This window comes from Misgurnus anguillicaudatus, chromosome 25, assembly GCF_027580225.2.
Source record: "Misgurnus anguillicaudatus chromosome 25, ASM2758022v2, whole genome shotgun sequence".
In the NCBI taxonomy this organism is placed as follows: Eukaryota; Metazoa; Chordata; class Actinopteri; order Cypriniformes; family Cobitidae; genus Misgurnus; species Misgurnus anguillicaudatus.
Genome location: NC_073361.2, coordinates 27,081,068 through 27,101,650, shown reverse-complemented (window position 1 = coordinate 27,101,650; position 20,583 = coordinate 27,081,068). Strand labels below are relative to the sequence as shown.

At 36.2% G+C, this 20,583-nt stretch overlaps 2 protein-coding genes across 3 annotated transcripts in view; one reads left to right on the top strand and one right to left on the bottom strand.

Moving 5' to 3' along the window:
• cnbd1 (cyclic nucleotide binding domain containing 1) overlaps positions 1 to 9,153 on the bottom strand; it is a 57,909-nt gene extending 48,756 nt beyond the window's left edge. The window contains exons 1-5 of the mRNA XM_055182326.2: positions 9,082 to 9,153; positions 8,499 to 8,554; positions 5,657 to 5,729; positions 5,394 to 5,498; positions 1,750 to 1,866 (exon numbers count right to left, since the gene is read on the bottom strand). Of these exons, the coding sequence (XP_055038301.2) occupies positions 1,750 to 1,866; positions 5,394 to 5,464 (188 nt within the window). The 5' untranslated portion in view covers positions 5,465 to 5,498; positions 5,657 to 5,729; positions 8,499 to 8,554; positions 9,082 to 9,153. The remainder of the gene's footprint in view (positions 1 to 1,749; positions 1,867 to 5,393; positions 5,499 to 5,656; positions 5,730 to 8,498; positions 8,555 to 9,081) is intronic.
• cngb3.2 (cyclic nucleotide gated channel subunit beta 3, tandem duplicate 2) lies at positions 8,346 to 20,562 on the top strand. Of its 2 annotated transcripts, none has more exons than XM_055182321.2 (18): positions 8,346 to 8,562; positions 8,892 to 8,946; positions 9,185 to 9,260; positions 10,802 to 10,962; positions 11,112 to 11,492; positions 11,645 to 11,853; positions 13,543 to 13,593; positions 13,676 to 13,762; positions 14,032 to 14,096; positions 14,179 to 14,301; positions 14,804 to 14,945; positions 17,106 to 17,265; positions 17,597 to 17,694; positions 17,767 to 17,850; positions 17,940 to 18,058; positions 18,303 to 18,455; positions 18,716 to 18,878; positions 20,498 to 20,562. In XM_055182321.2, exons 1-18 carry the CDS (start codon positions 8,461 to 8,463, stop codon positions 20,522 to 20,524), a joined length of 2,256 nt encoding a protein of 751 aa, XP_055038296.2. In that variant the 5' UTR covers positions 8,346 to 8,460; the 3' UTR covers positions 20,525 to 20,562. The 2 variants fall into 2 exon arrangements, with proteins under 2 accessions (XP_055038296.2, XP_073719802.1); XM_073863701.1 differs by having other exon boundaries at positions 9,179 to 9,260.
• Positions 20,563 to 20,583: the final 21 nt, after the last annotated feature.

Here is a 20,583-nt window from a genome sequence, read left to right as displayed (position 1 = left end):
AACTAAACTTTGCAAATCAAAAACTAAATATGCAATCGGTATAATAGCATAAATCAGTATGAAAATAAACCAACCAACACTTAAGAATTCATGTAGTAACACTGTCAGAAATAAAGGTGTCACTGGGACGGTAATCTTTAAAAAGGTCCTAATATGTATCATTTAGGTATACAGATATGTACCTTTTAGGGACCATTGTCTACAAAGTACCAATATGTATATAATATGCCCTTTTTAGGTACAAAGGTATACTTTTTAAAATGTTACCACCACCCTATGCCAGCTTTCAAACCTTTATTTCTGACAGTGCAGAATACCAGATATATTAAAGGGACATATCATGAAAATCAGACTTTCCATGTTCAGGTGCTATAATTGGGTCCCCAGTGCTTCTATCAACCTAGAAAATGTGAAAAAGATCAACCCAGTAACTTAGTTTTGGTAAAGCATTCTGTGCAAGCATGTAAAAAAATGCTCATTGAATTTTGGCTCCCCTCGTGATGTCAGAAAGGGATAATACCACCCTCTAATCTGCACTATAGAGACAGAGCGCAGCGCGTCACAACCTGAAAACCACGCCCACCGGGGGGGAAAGCAATCCAACAGTCTCCATTGACTTTGTATTGCAAAAGGCCGCCTCCTTGTCATTTCTGGCTTATAACAAAAAACTGAATAATGCCTAAAAGCTGCTTTGGGACAATATGTACAGCTAACAAGCCAAAGAACACAGAAATAAGTTTTTATAAGCTGTCGAGCCGTAAAACCCAGTCTTTAAGGAGAATAAAGTGGATCGCCGATTACGTTTCCCCCTATTGGACGCAGTTTTACTAATAGGAGTACTATGAAAAGTTGCCTGTTTCCATTTCTGTGTCTAAACGCTCGTTTTTTGAAGTCGACAGCTTATAAAAAAATTTTTATTTATTTTTTTGGCGTGTTAGATGTACACCTTGTCACACAGCAGCTTTTAGGTATTATTCTGTTTTTAAGTTTAATCTGTAAATAAGTTTTTATAAGCTGTCGACCCCAAAAAACGAGCGCTCAAAGACACAAAAATGGACACAGGCAACCCCCCACAGCACCTCCACTAGTAGAACTGCGTCCAATAGGGGGAAACGCAGTCGGCGATCCACTTTATTCTCCTTAAAGGCTGGGTTTTACGGCTCGACAGCTTATAAAAACTTATTTCTGGGTTCTTTGGCTTGTTAGCTGTACATATTGTCACACAGCAGCTTTTAGGCATTATTCAGTTTTTTGTTATAAGCCAGAAATGACAAGGAGGCGGCTTCTCGCAGTGCAGGGTCAATGGAGACAGTTGGATTGAATTCCCCCCCGGTGGGCGTGGTTTTCAAATTTGCATAACTGCGCTCTGTCTCTATAGAGATCAGCTCATTTGCATTGACACACCCAAAAATGGCAAATTTTTGCTCACACCTACAAAGCGGCAAATTTAACATGCTATAATAAATTATCTATGGGATATTTTGAGCTAAAACATCACATAACGATACGCACTCTGTGGACACCAAAGATTTATTTTACATTTTTAAATGTCCCCTTTAAAATGTGGCATTTCTATTTTTTATAATGTATTAGTGAAAATGCCCATTAGATTCTCATTTTTATAATAATGAAAAGTATCCTGTCTGGATAAATACAATTTATCATTACATTATCAACTTTCATTATTTTGTTTCACATTATTTTTTAAAAACTCTGTCAGGCAGGAAACATTATCTTTGTTATACTCACAGTTTCTTAAGGGCTTTGATCACATGACTGATGAGTGACTCCTGTGTAAGTTTTCCATCTGGCTGTCTTCTGAACTCATGAGAAGACTCAGAAAATCTCAGCTTCATTGAAGTTCGACTGTTAAAAGGAACACAGAGAAGTTAATAATGTGTTTCTGTCAGTGGCGGCTCGTGACTGCTCATCCGAGGGGCGCTAATTCAAAGTAAGTGTTCGGAGTGTCATGTGTGTTGCTTGCGTTTTCAAAATATGCGTTTGTTGCGTCATTTGAACCACGTGCATCACGTGTTTTGTCAAAATAAATGCCTGCTGCACACGCGTCAAAATTGTTTATGATAAAAGAGACGCTCACGATCACAAAATACACGCGAGACACTCCCTTAACAGTAAACTCTGATTACGCATAAGATAATGCGAGTATCTGGCAAACGTGAGCGTTTCTTTTATCATAAACCCTTTAGACGCGTCTGCAGCAGGCACTTATTTTGACAAGACACGTGATGCACACATGATCTCTCGATGCGCAGAACACATATTTTGAAAAAAGGAACCACACACATGACGGGTTACATACATGTTGTGACGAACTTCACATCGAGCGCCCTCGAAAAAAAAAAGTCACCCACCGGCCGCCACTGGTTTATGTTTATTTTTTGTGCATCTCAATCAAATATTTATTTTAGGATATTGAACTCAAGTTCATCAGTGTTGGAGTGCATGAATAAAAAGAAAAGAAAACGTAATAATAAAGAATGAGTAGGTAGGCCTATGTTTAAACTTTCAGATGTTCAATAAAAAGTTTAGCAGTGCCTTCATCACAATGATCTTTCAAGACTACAACAGAAGGTAATCACACACCAATTTTCACTTAAACCAACCCTTAAATAAGTCTCCTTTGTGAGCACTTCACAAGAGATTCCATCCCAAATGGGAAAAGATCTATATTTCCGTCAATGAGAATCATGACTCATATGTCACTACCCACAAAAACATGGCAAGCTGTTAGAGGACTATAAACATTGCTCAGTACATCTCCTGATTGACAGGATCAGAGTTTCTGCGTCACACCTCAGCCCACGTGTCCTTTAGAAACCGTTTCCTGTTTGTGACTTTCACTCGCCAAGCTCCAACTTACTAAAAAAGCACAATGAGGATTTTTAGAATATAATGACGCATGCACTTCTTTTCGCTTCGGCTCGTGGGGAGAGAAACGCTCCAACGCGCTGTTATTATCAAAGTTTCTGTACAATACAATTTTAGTCATTCCCAACAGGTAATTTAGTTTTGCAGCAAAACTATAACTGAATTCTGAAATGAAAAAACAAACTCAAAATGCTTTCAGCAAAATGCACATTAGTGGAAAACAAAACTGCTGTGCAACTTCACATGCACCAAAAGTTAAGTCCAATAAATCTTTTTAATGATCTTATTTAAGTGTCTAACAAAGGGGAGTGCAGTGTTTGCTTTCTGTTAGGTGGTACGATCCAAGGATTATTTCAATCTGCAAATATAAATCACTAACTGAAATATATGTGGATTGTAAAATAAGACATGCACTGAATTTTTAAGTGCAGAATTACTCGTGGGACATTACATAAAACGTTGTTTAACTTAACAGCTCCATTTGATTTGTAGTTGTGTATGTGTTTGCTATATATTTCTACTAAGCATTTTATAGCTTTAATACATAATCTACATTTGATTATTAAATACAGTAAATAAATCACCTGTCCAAACTTAGATGGTATAAACTTGATGGGTTTAGCTTGGATTAGAAACTTCCTACTGATCTGTGTTCCTGCACTTTAAAGGGGACATATCATGAAAATCTGACTTTTTCCATGTTTAAGTGCTATAATTGGGTGCTTGTAAATGAAAGGTTTTTTTGGTAAACCATTCTCTTTAACCATGTGAAAAAATAGCTCATTGAAATTTGGCTCCCTTTGTGATGTCAGAAGAGGATAATACCGCCCCTTAATCTGCACTATCCAACCACGGCACTGCCATTTAGTGAAGAGATCAGCTTATTTGCATTTAAAGGACACAGCCCAAATGGCACATTTTTGCTCAGATAAATTATCTATATGGTATTTTGAGCTAGAACTTCACATACATACTCTGGGGACACCATATCGTCGCTGCCCGATGAAACTCACGTATGTCCAAAACGGTTACTTTTCAGGAAGTGAAAAAACACCGTATTTCAAAAGCAGTTGAATGTAGCGTTGTCATACTTGATACGGCATCTTTACATGTAACCATATTCTTGCCAGTGTAATGACATAATCCACATTTTACCAAAATTGAGTTTAAATGGACATACGTGCATATTTTTCAGTAACGGTGGTCGATACGCGTTCTTCCGATCATTAATTAGAATTGCCAAGTCGCATTTCATATTGACAGATGAATAAGCTCAGTTTATTAAATAGCCTACGTCTTAGTTTATTAAATATGCTTAGTTTATTTAATATTAATTATACATTTATTAAATGTCTCTTGCAAACTATGAGGGAACAATGAATCAATACACTGACATGGTAATGCTAGACAGATACTTTGTTTGCACAGTCCTACCGTAATTTTGTCACTCCTAGACGTCCGTCTGGCGTCAGGGGGAAACGTTTACCTCGATGAAGAAAAGTCATTGTCTCACCAGGTTATGTTTATTCGGCTATATCCAGTGCTGAGCTTCGATTAAACTTTACGAGACCGACGAGATGCTTCCACCGGGCGGGAGATACGCGGCGTGGATGACAGCTTTTTTAAGCACAAGACTTTTTTAAGATGTGAAATAAATTTTTGGTGTCCCCAGAGCACATATGTGAAGTTTGAGCTCAAAATACCAAATAAATAATTTATTATAACATGTTAAAATTGCCACTTTGTAGGTGTGTGCAAAAATGTGCCGTTTTGGGTGTGTCCTTTAAAATGCAAATGAGCTGATGAAATTCAAACACTGATCACAATGATGTTGATTTGTTGCAATTAAAACTCAATTGTGCTTTTCTCTGCACTAAATGGCTGCGACGTGGTTGGATAGTGCAGATTAAAGGGTGGTATTATTATAATAAGAGCTCCTTATGACATCATAAGGAGAGGCAAATTTCAACAACCTATTTTTCCATGTGCTTGAAGAGAATGGTTTACCAAAACTAAGTTACTGGGTTTATCTTTTTCATATTTTCTAGGTTGATAGAAGCACTGGGGACCCAATCATAGCACTTAAACATGAAAAAAGTCAGATTTTCATGCCATGGCCCCTTTAATGACAAAAAAACTGTGATCTTCTGATCTATGGTGACCACCGCATGAACAGATCTTTGGTCGATAAACAAATATTTGAAAATCTGGAATGTGATGGTCCAAAAAATCGAAATATTGAGAAAACCGCCTTTAAAGTGGACCAAATGAAGTCCTTAGCAACATATATTAGCCTACTAATAATTTTTTTTATATATATTTACATAGGAAATTTACAAAATTTCTTGTAACATGATCTTTACGTAATATCCTAATAAATTTTGGCATAATTAATAATTTTGACCCATGCAGTTTTGTTGGCTATTGCTACAAATAAACCTGTGCTACTTATTCATTTTATATTTCTATTTTTACTTCGTGATAATTTTCTATTAAATACTTACATGCTGCTTTTGAGGTGAATTCTGGGTAAAGATGTCTGAGGTCGCAGTAAAACTCTTTTATAAGAGTTCATGAATTTTTTATGGGCCTCTTCAGTAGAAGTACAACTGTGAAGATAAGTAACGCTGTTATAGTAATATCTTTTTCTAAAATTGGCTATTAAAAGATCTTACAGTAGTTACTACTTTACAAAACAGAAAACAAATCAGGTGCATATCTATATTTATTTACCACATTAATAACAAGTACATACAGCCTACTGTACCTATTATTTAGCTCTATTATTCTGCACAAGTCACTCAGCTCTGTGTAGTCAATGGCTGCCAGTCTTTGTTCACCTGTGGACACAAACCGTATTTAACAAACCGTGTACTAGACAAACAACACGCAACAAAACTCTTTTCCTTGTTTTTGTTTTAAAAAGGTATCTCCAATATACTCAGACACCCAATATACAAATCATTATGCAAGCCTTAAGGATAAAAACAAGGTCTTTATTTAATTTTATATGTTGATCTGCATACTGCACTGATGATCTCTTACCTGAATGTAGGGATCTGTGTGTGATTGTTTGAAGAGCCATAAAGTTCATGGTGTCTTTATTTATGTTATATATTTTTAGGAAATATTAAGAACTATCAGTGTTTTAAAAACGTCTCTATTTTTGTTGATGTGAAGTGAGTAGAGTGCAATAGCGGCTGTGTTTGCCCTACTGCTGTGTGCTATGGTAACAGACATACTGTATTAGGCTTCTCAGATTACACTCATTTCCTAAAGTAAAAGTAAATTTTTCATTAGAGGTTTTGTGATGATTATTATCTTGGTTGGTATGACTGTGCAACAAAAGGTATCAGCAAGCTTTAGTTAGTTTAGTGCATATTTTTAAGTATATATTGTATCAGGTACTTATACTGTACCATGGTGTTCTGATATCCCTGCTGAAAACAATAGAAGCCATCTAATGGATTAAATCTAATGGATTTAATGGTTATAATGGGAATTGGGTTGGTTTTAGCAGAAATTAAAATTCTCTCTCTGGGTCTTTACTGGTATGTGTTGGATTCTATTAGTGGGATGTTATTTAATTAAATGGGAACCAACAGCACAACATAAAATCCTATTAAGACCCCAATCACAATTCTGTAATGGTTTTATGGGGAAATATATAAATCATGATAGTAATGGAAATTAAATGGCAATGTAAACTATTAGAATCTATATTGTTTTTCTCAGTAGGGATGCACAATACTGTGGTAATACAAATGATCATATTTATTTACTCCTATATTTACATTTATGCATTTGCTAGATGTTATATCCAAAGCAACTTGCAGTGCATTAAAAAAATGTTTAAAAGTACATGTTTTCTGGGTTTGAACCAAGGAAAACCTTCCGATCTCTATCGTGAAACAATTCATCGACTGGCCACTAGAGGCAGGCTCTAAAAGTGAGTCAATCCCATAGATTCCCCCATGTTAAAATGCCCAACTTTAACGATAACATCCTGGTACAAAAGGAATTTTTGGTCTATATAGCTAATTTTGCCTTTTATGACAACTGTGAGGGGGGTGATTTTTTTGTAACTCAACGTTTACATTATATTAAGCCTTAAAGTTGTGCATAATTCAGGGCGTGGCCACTTGAGTGACAGGTGAACTGCAACTGTTGTCACTATCGTCGAGCTAGGCAGACGTGGTTTTAGCGACCAGCCACCTCATCTTCACCCACATCCCGGCTCTTTACCCATTTTCGGTTATCCGCGAGTGATGCGTTGTGCCGAAATAGCGACGGCAGCCCCCGCCAACTTATGGCTTTAAAAAAGCTCTTTAAAAACCTACGGGTGACGTCACGGACACTACATCCATATTTTTATCACTCTGTTGTTCGAACCCATAATCTTAGCGCGGCTACAAATAAAGTAAAAGTTGGAACAACTTAAAAAATACTTCAATTGGTAACACGTAAAATATTTTTTACAAATTTTACTTACATTTTTTACTGAAAATTTTAATTTTAGGCATTACAAATTGAAGTTTTTTTTTAAAGTTGATCCAACTTTTACTTTTTGCAGTGTAATGCAATGCTCCACCACTAAGCTAAGAGCACAGAGGCGGATATTTAGGGTACTTCAAGGAATAGCATGAGATTTTACTTGCGTATGAAAAGCAACCTAAGGATTTGCTTCTGCACTGTAATTTTTTTTTTTAAGTTAATTTAACTAAATATTAGTTGACTCAACTTATAACTTATATTTTTCAATTGAATTAACTATAAACTGTAAGGCACCATAAACACTTTTTTAAGTTGAACTAACCAATATTTTTAGAGTGTATTTTTATGTATTTTTTATATTTATGTATGAACATTTTGTGAATTTTTTTAAATTAAATATTCTACTCTAACCCAATTAAACACTGAAATATGCAGCAGGCTATGTAAGATTAATATGTTTTAAATTAAAAACAGGAAAACACTTCATATGAATATGTGCAGAATAAAGAAAGGGAGGATGTAAGATCAAAGAAGTCTTCTTAGCCACCTCTGAAACCACACAAGTAAATCCCCTCAGCTGAACTAAAAGCTTATAAGGTTTAATTAAGTAAGTGGTCCACTGCTCCATATGAGCTAAACTAATCCAGCAAAACAGCTCACAGATGCACCAGTAAAATCTGTTTAAAGCTCTGACAATTTGATGATATTCCCTCAAGAGTATTGTGATGCAGAGAAACCAAAAACACTACAGCATTTTGCCAACCACATATACTGTAATCACAAATCTAGACCACAAATCTAGACTATTTTTTTAAAGAATAATATTTTGTTTTACAATTTAACATTTTAAAATGCTTGATGTGGCTGTAAGCATGTTTCTAAAGCCACTTCATTAGACCGCATTTACTCTCTGTGATAAAGTGTGGCCTCAGCTCACGTCTGAGGTCGGTTTAAGGTGGGTATTAGTGGTCTAAAACCACTAATTGAATCAGGCTGTAATGTAAGGTAGACTGGAGACGATGAGAGCTCTAACACAACGGTGATCTACAGTATTCAAACACTGTCTGTAAGCAAACCATGTTCAGCAAGCTGACGAAACTCATGAAGGGTCCTACCGTGGGTCCGACCCCGACCTCTGCCTCTGCTTCAGCCCCTTCTCCTCCTCCAGCACCTGCCAAGGTAAGTTATTTAAAATAAACCCTTATACATTTGTGTTCCTTTGGTCTCAAACACTGAGTAAGAGATAGATGTTTCGTTGCATCACATAAAAAAATTTAGATTAGCGTAACAATCAGAAAAATGTGTACTTTTATATATTTACTACTTTGTTTAAAATGATCTGTGACCCTTTAACAGCAACGCCATAAGTGATCAACAATATTTTGCTAACGTTACTGTTGTAGGTGATTAAAAAATGACAATTTAGCTAAACAATCACTTTCATATTTGAGAATGTTGTTGTTGTGTCTGCAAAACTACTAATAATGATTGATATCTGCAACTGACAGGAAGAAAAAGCTGCAGACAAGGAAAACAAAGACAAGAAAGATGATAAAGCCCCTAGTGAGTCATCTGTTATCATTGTAATTATCCTCTGAATTATATCATCAGTCATTCTATAAGCACCTGCAAAAAGATATTTTCCAGAAGAGAGGCATTTATATACGTTACTATTAATGCTGGTGATGATTTCATTACCAGGCAGTAAGCAGCTTCAGGGGTCACTCGCTCCATCTGTAAACTGACTCCTGGCATAGATCCCATGTGTGAAACTAAGCTCACTGTTTTTTCTCAGCGGCAGCACCGGTACCAGAACCAGCCCCGAAACCGGAGGAGAAGCCTGCAGACCCAGTCAATGGCCAACCACCTGCTGAGGGGTAAAACAGATGATATATAAAGTTTGCATCTAATTACCATTAAGACCAATAATGTGCATCAGGAAAGTAAATAGGTTAAAGTCACAACTCAAGTTGCTTCATGTTAACTAAGTGTTGGGATGAGTTCAAGTTTGTATAAAGATCCATAAATCCATGACTGTCCAACAGAGACCTGCAAGATTATATGGTGATGAGCTGAGAAGAGATGATAAGATGATAAGTGTTTGATTAAAAAAGCTTAATAAGAAAGAAAGAAATATAATTCTCAAATGTATTCAATATATTTGCAGTAGTTTTATAACATCTCCAGATATATGGATGTAGTGTAATGTGTATTTACATTGTTTACCAACAACATTTTGGCGCGTGTTGTAATGACCCGTCATGACCAGTAGAGGTCAGCAAACAAAACGAATTAACAGTGTAACTAACTACTGTTTACCTAAAATGAACATCTTTTTGTGTATTGTTTTATTGGTTTTAAACAGTCACACTATATTAACATAGCAATAGTACTATATTTAGTACTATATGTTAGTATTAAACCGAGACCTGGCGATTACTTCACTGTATGTATGCTTTTAAAATAATAATGTAAAGTGGCATTCAGAGTGGTAATTTAAATTACTTAAGAAAAAGAAGTTAAGTATTGACTAGCAATGTTTAACGTACAGCTTATACAATGAATGTCTGTGAGGCAAGGCATATTGCACGGTAATAGATGTCAACATACACATCCTGTCAAAAAATTGGTCAAAAAAGCTAACTAGTATGTGTGTCACTATAAGATATTAGTGTAAAAATCGCTTACTAACCGTTTTGTGCATAGTTATATATATATATCAATTTGTTAGCTGATGATGCCGTAAGCTGCGCAAGGATACCAGAGAGGGACGTTTCACATAGTAAAAACATCCGCCAATAGGAATTAGTGCGGTTAATAGAAGTATAAAAAAGAAGTTCCACCTCCAAAAGATTTAGGGGTGGTTTACCGTAGCCTACATGGATTATCTTGAACCAGGATTAGGCTTTAATTTAATTAGGAAATATAACTAGTTTTAACAAACATGCCTGTAAACCTTACTTGAGGCAAAACAAAGGGCATTGATGTATTTTAAGATATGTAAGTGCAAGTTGTTTTCAGTTTGGACAGCTCATTTATTTTAGTCTAGGACTAGTCTAAGCCCTGTCCGGGAAACCGCCTCTTAAAGTTTAAATGACATAATTGTTTGCACAGATATTTTTGTACGTAATATTCCTATAAGCTCCTTTAAGATGTTCAACACTCAAAAAGCTTGTAAGTGCTGTATTAACACTGTTATGTATGTTTATATATTTGTTGATTTGTTTTTTGGACAAACAAACCAATAATGGGGGATATATCTTTAATTCCTTTATGCTGTTTGGCTTGCATTATATAAAAATATGATGTATGTCTGAATCCACATGTTTACATTAGTGTCAAAGTTTTTAAATGGGTGTTACTTTTAAACATTTCACTGATTTATTAATTTATCCTTTTGTATTTTTGACCTAAATAGTGAAGAAGCACCTCCTCCACCTGTCCGGCCCATCGTGACAAACAAGCATTCAGATGATATACTCATTGAGATTGTTAAACGCTTACGGGAACGGACTGAAATGTTCAAGGAGAAGGTCATTGATCCCTATGCGTCCTCTCCAGAGCAAAGCCCACCAGTCAGTGAGTACAGATCAACACTGTGATACATCAAATAAAATAATATACAGGGGCTTTAAAGTGTTCATGTTAACATTTAGGTCCATTTCTGTATTAATAATTTATTAGGTCATAGTAATTTTACAGTAACAGAATGTTTGTACTTCATCTAGCACCTGTCCTGAGGAAACAAGATTACTTAAAGAGAGAGGAGGAGAGGAAACGAAAAGAGGAAGAAGACAAGAAAAGAAAAGAGGAGGACAGAAAGAAGAAAGAGGAAGAGGAAAGAAAAAAGAAAGAGGAAGAGGAAAGAAAAAAGAAAGAGGAAGAGGAAAGAAAGAAGAAAGAGGAAGAGGAAAAGGACAAAACAAAAGAGGAGGATGTTAAGGATGCAAAGAAGCCAGAAGAAAAGAAGGACGAGAAAAAAGATGAAACAACTACAGAGAAGAAGTCCATGTGTCCAAAGATGCACTGCACCTGTCTAGATTTCCTGTTGAAGCCCATTGAGGACAAAATGGACAAAAAGCTGGGCTCATCCATCGACCCCTTTACAGGTTACAAATCACAAATCTGTATTTATTATTCATAAAAAAAATATGGCCACAGACATTTTAGACTTTACTGAATATGTCAACAGATTTCCTAAAAAACAACCACTGTGTGGTTTTAAAACCTCAGATCATAATTTTTATTCTATTTTTCCTAGACCGCAGGTATATCGCTTGGCTAAGTGTGGTAACTATTGCCTTCAACTATAACCTATGGTACATACCAGTTCGTATGGCTTTCCCGTATCATAACCCAGAGACCATTCCATTGTGGATAACCTTGGACCTTATGGCTGACTGCGTCTATATCATTGACATGATCGTTTTTCAGCCGCGACTGCAGTTCTGCAAGGGTGGAGACATCATTGTAAGGAAACCTTTTACCATGTAGGAATACAGCGGGGAAAATAAGTATTTGACACATCAGCATTTTTATCAGTAAGGGGATTTCTAAGTGGGCTATTGACACAAGATTTCCACCAGATGTAGCCATCAAGCCAAATATTGAATTCATACAAAGAAATCAGAACATTTAAGTATACAAGTTGAGTCATAATAAATAAAGTGAAATGACACAGGGAATAAGTATTGAACACATGAAGAGAAAAAGGTGCAAAATGGCATAGAAAGCCAGTTTAAAGAAGTTTAAAGAAACTTTGTCCACATCAAAAAAGCTTTTATAAAAGGTTCCTTATGGAACCATGCAGCCAAAAATGGTTTTATGGCGTTGTTTGTAGGGGTGTCACGATTCTCCGAATCCTCGATTCGGTTACATTTTCGATTGTAATGTCACGATTTGATTCGTTTTTTTTTTTTTTGAAAGACAAAAAATGCTATATGCCATTATGTAAGCAATAAGGTACGAGAGGCTGTGCTGTATCGTAAATTAGGCACGACGCGAAGCGTGCCTGCAACCCCTTCAGCCGTAACCTTTATAAAAAAAACCTTTATAAAACGGTTACCACACAATATTAAAGTAAAAAAATATAAGTGCAACTTTCATGAAGTTAAATCAATAAAAGCATTCCTTCCGCTAGAAAAAATAGTCCCTGACTGCGAACAACAACATGAAAGCTCAAATAAAAACAACAAACTGTTCTCAGACTTTGTCTCATTATATGTTTATGTGTTGCTAAGGGTGTTGCTAAGGGCGCAGTGATATTAAATAGAACCGTTGGAATAAAGCATACCTATTGACCAATAAGAATCAAGGATTGAAACTAACCGTTTTATAATATTTATTATTAATATTATTATTATTATTAGTATTAATATAGTTTCACATTAACATGCACATTGCATGCTTTTTCTCGCATGTGGGTTTGTGGGCTTCACTTTACGCGAGAGAGCTTGTAGAGAGAGGATTCCTTCTTGCACGCACATGGACTCCTGCGCGCATTTTGGACTCCTAGCATCTGAAGTAAATCCAGCTGCGCTTCTCTCTATCTCACGTGCACGCGCTTTCGCATCTGTCCGAAGTCTAAACATAATCTAAAGTAGTAATCCTTACACATTTGTTTATTTTAATGCGTTTCATGCGAGCTGAGGCACGTGCAAAGTGCTGCGTTTTGTCCGAAGTCAGATCACTAGGTAGTAATCCTGTTAATGATATGCATTTCAAGGAGTTGTAGCAATACATAGCTTGTGTTTAGAACATAAATCTCTGAGAGTTTTTTCCCCCGCTTGGCAAGCCTACCGGACATGACATGGGGGCGTGGCAGCATCGACGATCCTATTTTTTAATTCGAAGTTTGAATTTGTGACTTATTTTAGATCGATTTTGATTTAAAATCGAAATCATGACACCCTTAGTTGTTTGGCACTTTTGTTTTTTTTAAAGTGTTGCCACAAAAAATAATTTAGATTTATTCTGTAGCAAAAATCATGATTACTTTATTGTCACAACTGTAATGCAGAACTAGATGTTTATGTAAATACAGTAATCCTGCCAATGAAAGACTGAGACAACATTTATAACTACAGTAACACATTTGCCCCATTGACTTTAATTGTAAGTGCAGTAAAATAAGTATCTGATTTCACGGTTTTCTTTCAGTATGACAGAGTTGTAATTAAGAAGAAATACCAGGAATCTGGGAGGTTTCAGGTAAAGCAAAAAGATGACATTTGTTGACATTTTATGTTTAAAACAACAGTGTAAAGAAACCTTTATTTCTTGTTTTTTTCAGAGTGATGTTCTGTCGGTTCTTCCTCTGGACTTGTTATATTTCCTGTTTGGATTTAAGTCCGTCTTCAGGATCAATCGCATAATGAAGGTAATGAATACTACACTTACTGTAAATGCTTGTCATCTTACGACAGATCCAGATGCAACCTGCAGACTCAATCTCAGAAAAAAGGTACAAAGGTCGTCACAGGGATGGTACCTTTTAAAAAGGTCCTAATATATATAATTTTTGTTTAGTTATGTACCCTTAGGTGCCAGTATGTATAAGGTACCAATGTGTACCTTTGAAGTACCACAAAGTGTACTTTTTTAAAGGGTATCTTGATTTTTTAATTGATATTTTGTTTTATTCTGAAGTTCGAGGCATTTTTTGAGTTCAGTGATCGTCTGGAAGGTATTTTGACAAGAGCGTACATCTGGAGGTATGTAACCAAATCTTTACTTTTTACTAGATCGTATTGTTTTACTAGATCATACTTATTTTATTGTTGTTCTTTTTTTAAGAGTAATTCGTACCATTGGATACCTGATGTTCATGCTTCACCTCAATGCCTGTATGTACTACGTTGCATCTGACTACCAGGGCATCGGAAAGACAAAATGGGTGTACAGCGGCCAGGGCAGCGCGTATGTTATTCTACCTACTATTCATTCATATTCATTCAAAATATAAAGATTATTTTTATATTATTTGGTCTGTTAAGGTGTTAAGTATGTAATTACTGTAATAGCACAGCAGGCTTTTGGGTTTTCGTATTCTCGTAGCTACCTGCGCTGTTTCTTCTATGCGGAAAAATCTCTCCTGATGATCGCAGAACTTCCTCTTCCTGAGACCATATTTGGTCAAATCTTTCAGATGACCAACTATTTTTTCGGTGCCATATTTTTGTCCATCATTCTCGGACAGGTAGACTTTTGTCTGTGAAGCTTTGGTCCTGAAGCGCTTCGTGTTTTTTATTTTTGGTCATTTTCGAAGCTTCTTTTGTGTTTGATTTTGGCTTTGCTGAACCGGCTTGTCTGATGTCTGCTGCTTAATTGTTGTAATACATTTGGCCTTTTTACTTTCTTTTAAACTAATCAAAATATGCTTTTAAACTAATATTTCTCTCTCTCACTTTTCCTTTTACAGGTATTTACGCTGTTATTATTTTGCTGTGCGGACCCTGATCAACATCGGTGGTCTACCCGAGCCTCACACAGTGTTTGAAATCACGTTTCAGTTAACAAACTTTTTCATTGGTGTCTTTGTCTTCTCAAGTTTAATTGGACAGGTACATGATGTGATGATGTAACCATCATGAGCTCCTTCCCTTAATCCCAAGTTTTCGCCCCTAAAAGTTCTTCCTCCAGTCATGAATATGATTCATGTTCATCTCACCATGTCTTAGTCTGGAAAAAAAACTATAGCATCAATTAATTAGTTTGATTACACTAAATATGTAGTGAAAGACCACATATACAGCGGGGAAAATAAGTATTTGACACAACAGCATTTTTATCAGCAAGGTGACATCCAAGTGGGCTATTGACACAAAACTCCACCAGATGTAGCCGTCAAGCCAAATATTAAAATCATACAAAGAAATCAGAACATCCAAGTATACAAGTTGAGTCATAATAAAGTGAAATGACACAGGGAATAAGTATTGAACACAATTTATTAAATACTTTGTAGAAAAGCCTTTGGGTGATTACAGCTTCTAGACGCCTCTTGTATGGAGAGACCAGTTGTCTGCATTGCTCAGGAGTGATTCTGGCCCATTCTTCCACACAAATGGTCTTTAAATCTTGAAGGTTCCTTGGGCCTCTTTTATGAACTTGGATCTTCAGTTCTCTCCATAGATTTTCTATGGGATTTAGGTCAGGTGATTGACTGGGCCATTCAAGCAACTTGATTTTCTTTCTTTGAAACCACTTCATTGTTTCTTTGGCCTTGTGTTTGTCCACCCTCTTTTCATTTTCAACTTTCTGGTAGATGGCAGCAGATTTTTATCCAGAATGTCCCAGTACATTTCTCCATTCATCCTGCCAGTACCTCTTGCTGGAAAGCAGCCCCAAACCATGATGCTTCCACCCCCAAACTTAACTGTTGGTATGGTGTTATTGGGGTGGTGGGCAGTGACATTTTTTCTCCAAACCGGTGTGTAGAATGACTGCCAAAAAGTTCAATTTTGCTTTCATCTGACCATACTATAGTCTCCCAATAATCCACAGGCTTCTCCAAATGCTCTTTCGCAAACTTTAACCCAGCCTTAACATGCTTTTTGTTCAGCAATGGAGTCTTGCGTGGTGAGCGTGCATGGATGCCATGGTGTTTCAGTGCATTGCTTAGTTTTCTGTGAAACAACAGTACCTGTTGATACAAGGTCTTCCTGAAATTTTACCTGAGAGCTTCTTGGCTCTTGGAGAACTTTCCTGATAATTCTTTTGACTCCTCGGACAGGGATCTTACGTTTATGGTGAAGTGATGCTCTTTCCATTTCTGGAAATGGCCCCAACAGTGCTCACAGGAACATTCAGCATTCTGGAAATGCGCATTTAACCATTCCAAACAAAATGCGTTTCAATGATATGATTACGAAGATCTTGAGAGTGTTCTTTGCTTTTACCCATCATGAATTCTTTCCTGTGTGCCGCCTGGTAATGAGAAGCCTTTATAGACCCCTTCACGGTTCACGTCGCACGGTTTCCACTGCGCATGTCAGGGTCAGAAAAGCCATTACAGCAGATAGAGTTGCGTATTATTCGGTATCGTCAAAATGCCTACTTACGTCGTGGGCTGTTAAAATCGTACCAGGTCTTTCGTTAAGTTTTCGCGATTCATGCAGAATCTCAAAAACAAAAAAATACAACATCTGCAGCTGCAAGCAATTAACGTGCAGACTGGAACAATGCAAATATCAAAGAGGCTTGTGTTTGTTGTGTTCACTTCATTTGAGGTAAGTCATAATTTTTCAGCCCTGTTAGATTACATTATAAAGCCTGGATGGTATGAACAGTTTGACCCCATGCTGCGCGCGCACCCGATAGTCATTCAATGTTTACAAACTTTGAAGGGGTCTATAAGCCATCAATTAGGACTAAAGCAGCTGATATCAATTAGTACTGATGGGGTAGGGTTTCTCTCTCAATACTGACAGATTTCAGGTGATCTCTTGGCTTTTTATGCCATTTTGCACTTTGTTCTCTTCATGTGTTCATTTCTGTGTCATTTCACTTTATTTATTGTGACTCAGCTTGTGTACTTGAATGTTCTGATTGCTTTGTGTGAGTTCAGTATTTGGCTTGATGGCTATCTGGTGGAAATTTTGTGTCAATGGCCTACATACTGAAATCCCCTTGCTGATAGGATGCTGGTGTGTCAAATACTTGTTTTCCCTGCAGTATACAGTAGAAAGCAACCAATCGACTAGATTTGTTTCTTGTTACAGATGAGAGATGTCATTGGCGCTGCTACTGCAGGTCAAACCTACTTTCGTGCATCCATGGATGGTTGTGTGGCATACATGGTGACAAACCGCATACCAAAACTGGTGCAGACCAGAGTTCGCACCTGGTACAACTACACCTGGTACTCCCAAGGCATGCTGGGTAAATTGCGTGCGCCAAATTGACATTCAGTGGCCGTTAAACTAAGGAACATGTATGAAGATAATGTGGTGGTTTTCCAGACAGGGATTAGCTTAAGCCAGGACTAGGCCTCAGTTTAATTAGGAAATATAACAAACATGCCTTACTAAAACCATTACTTGTGTGCATTTTGAGGCAAAACAAAGGGCACTGATGTATTTTAAGATATGTCAGTGCAAGCAGTTTTCAGTTTGGACAGCTCTTACATTTATTTTAGTCTAGGACTAGTCTAATCCCTGTCCGGGAAACCGCCCCAATATGTATTAAAAGTAATTAATCTTTTGCTTCTCAGATGAGTCTGAGCTTTTGGAACAGATGCCGTTGGTAATGAGGACGGCCATCGCTGTGGACATTAATCTTGCTACGTTCCAAAAGATTGACCTATTCAAGGTGGGACTGGGTCATTATGAATAAAACATACAGTCATACAGTCAGTTTCCCAATAATTTGTTTCTTCTACAGGGTTGTGACAATCAGATGCTTGTGGATATGCTACTGAGACTAAAGTCCATTGTGTATTTGCCTGGAGACTTTGTGTGTAAGAAGGTAAGTTTTATGAATCATATTTCCATTTTGGTTACAAATTATGGAAACAGCCATCAAAACTAAAGGTTTCACTCTTCATTACTCTACAGGGGGATATTGGGAAAGAAATGTACATCATTAAAGCTGGAGAGGTACAGGTCATCGGTGGACCAGACAATAAGATTATCTTTGTTACTCTTAAGGCAGGATGTGTATTCGGAGAGATCAGGTAAACTCTTAAATAATGTATGGAAGAAGCAGTAAGCGTTTTTTAAGAGAAAGCAACTGATATTTTGAGCTTTTAATAAAAAAATGCATATCAGCGCTAAATTAAGATATGTCAGGACATTTCAAATCTCATTGGTTCTAATAAAATAGGATTAGGGTTATGTCCATTCATGAATTGGAGTTTGAACTGGCCACACCCACAGAAAGGGGAATGGTTGATTGACAAGTCTGGTATATTTTCCCAGTCTTCTCCAATCTTCAGCCAATGGAGGAAACAGGAGGACGGCTAACGTAGCTGCTCACGGATTCGCCAACCTCTTTGTGTTGGACAAGAAAGACCTCAACGATATCTTGATTCACTATCCTGAATCGCAGAAAGTTCTTGCCAGGAAGGGACGGTGAGTGAAGGTGTTCATATCTCCAGACAGACACATTGGCACCCAAACTAGTGTTCATCTGAATGAATCAGCTCAGCAATAAAATGATTATCATCACTCAACAGTTTCCAGAACCTACACACTGCAACCAGAGTCTGTGTCTTGGACCAGGTCTGGACCGTAAGGGGTCTACAGTAGTTTTGATCTGGGTCTTGAGGTTCTAGAATTAGTTTGGCTCTCCACCCCTGAAATGTAAAATACTGAGAAACATATTTTTACAGAAAACTGATGAAAGCCAAGGGTCCGGCTGCGGCCAAAGCCGATGAGGAGAAGAAGAAGGGCTTGGCTCTGTTTGGACCCAAACCACCCACTCCCAAACTTCTGCGTGCCTTTGGAGGAGGTGGAGCTGCTTTCATTAAGAAAGGCTTTCTGGACAAACTTAGGGTATGTAACCAAACTTTCAGTTGAATGTGAATGTTTAATCCATATAGTTATTTTAATATAATATATGCACACTTTACAGGCACACTTACAGTGTACTTTAAAGAGCTATAATCTCACCCTAGGTGTATGTTTTAATATTAATTAAAAAAAATTTTTTTGATGAAATTTATATATATATATATATATATATATATATATATATATATATATATATATATATATATATATATATATATATATATATATATATATGAAGAGTTTGGTTCCAAAACGCAATAAATCCATTTTGACCAATTTTGGTAAAAACGTGTTTTCTATACCAAGAAAGTGACAAGATGAAAACAACTATTTTCTGTTACAAACTTTCACACAGCATCTTTAGGTTATAAAAACATAAAAAATTCAAATCCATAAGTTGATTTTCAAAGATTTATTATAAAAACTGATTATTTTTTCCACAAAATGCAATAAATCCATGACAAGTTTTTATTCAAAATGCTATAAATCTATTGAATCAATAGCCTATATAAATGTGCATTCATCTTTGCCATGTTATATTCATTTAGTTGACTAGTTGTACACACTAATTAAAAATATAAACATTAATGTTATTAATCAAAACACTTACTTTGTCATATTAAGATCACTGTCATTGCGGTTACTTGACGTCTTCGCTTAACGTCTTTCACAGCGATCGACTGTAAAATGTTTTTGGTCCTGCTCGATTTTCGTTGACTTTGAGTAAAAATAAGTAAAATTTTTAAAAAGATCCTCTGGGGTCAATGTGTTAGCATGAGAAACTTGATGCTGTCGGGAGAACAAGCACCCGTCTCCGGAGTGCCTCTCAGGGAAATTGTTAGATGCTGATGGCTTACGTTTCTTTCCCATCACAGAAAACCATCACAGGTTTAGCGATGCAATTAAAGTATTATTTTGTTTTGTTTGTTGATCACGTAGTACAAAGTAGATGAGGAAAACCAGGACTCCGTGTACTACGCGCGTCCGCCATTGTTTGTTTACATTGCGTGAACGGTGGGCTGTAATATCAGAAATGGATTTATTGCATTCTGTAAAAAAGTGGGAGTGGCGTTTGTCGCATTTTGGGAAAAAAGGGAGAAAAGATGACAGAATAACACGGCGGATATTGGATTTTGCGTAAAATTAAGAATTTACTTTTAACCACTGACCTGATATAATACTGATTTTGGCAGTAACTCATTTTTTTCAAAAATGGCGTTTATTGCGTTTTGGAACCAAACTCTTCATATATATATATATATATATATATATATATATATATATATATGAAGAGTTTCGTTGCAAAACGAGATAACCACCATTTTTTTAATTGTTCAGAAATCTCGTTTTTTGGTTGTGCATTCCAATTGATAAAAACAAAATAATAACATAATAATAAACATGTTTTGACAAAAATGTAAAAAAATGGATTTATCTCGTTTTGCAACGAAACTCTTCATATATATATATATATATATATATATATATATATATATATATATATATATATATATATATATATATATATATATATTTGTTTGTTTTAAAAATGTTTCTAAATATAAATCTAATTTTTTTTATCTTTTCTTGATCTTTTCTAGAGTGCTGCTACCACAGATCGTCAATAATTTCACAAATATATATATATATATATATATATATATATATATATATATATATATATATA

Coding starts and splice junctions, on each gene's coding strand:
- cngb3.2 (XM_073863701.1), top strand. CDS start 8,461: ATGTTCAGCAAGCTGACGAAACTCATGAAGGGTCCTACCGTGGGTCCG. Junction 9,261..10,801: donor GGCCAACCACCTGCTGAGGG/GTAAAACAGATG, acceptor TGACCTAAATAG/TGAAGAAGCACCTCCTCCAC. Junction 17,851..17,939: donor GAGACTTTGTGTGTAAGAAG/GTAAGTTTTATG, acceptor ATTACTCTACAG/GGGGATATTGGGAAAGAAAT.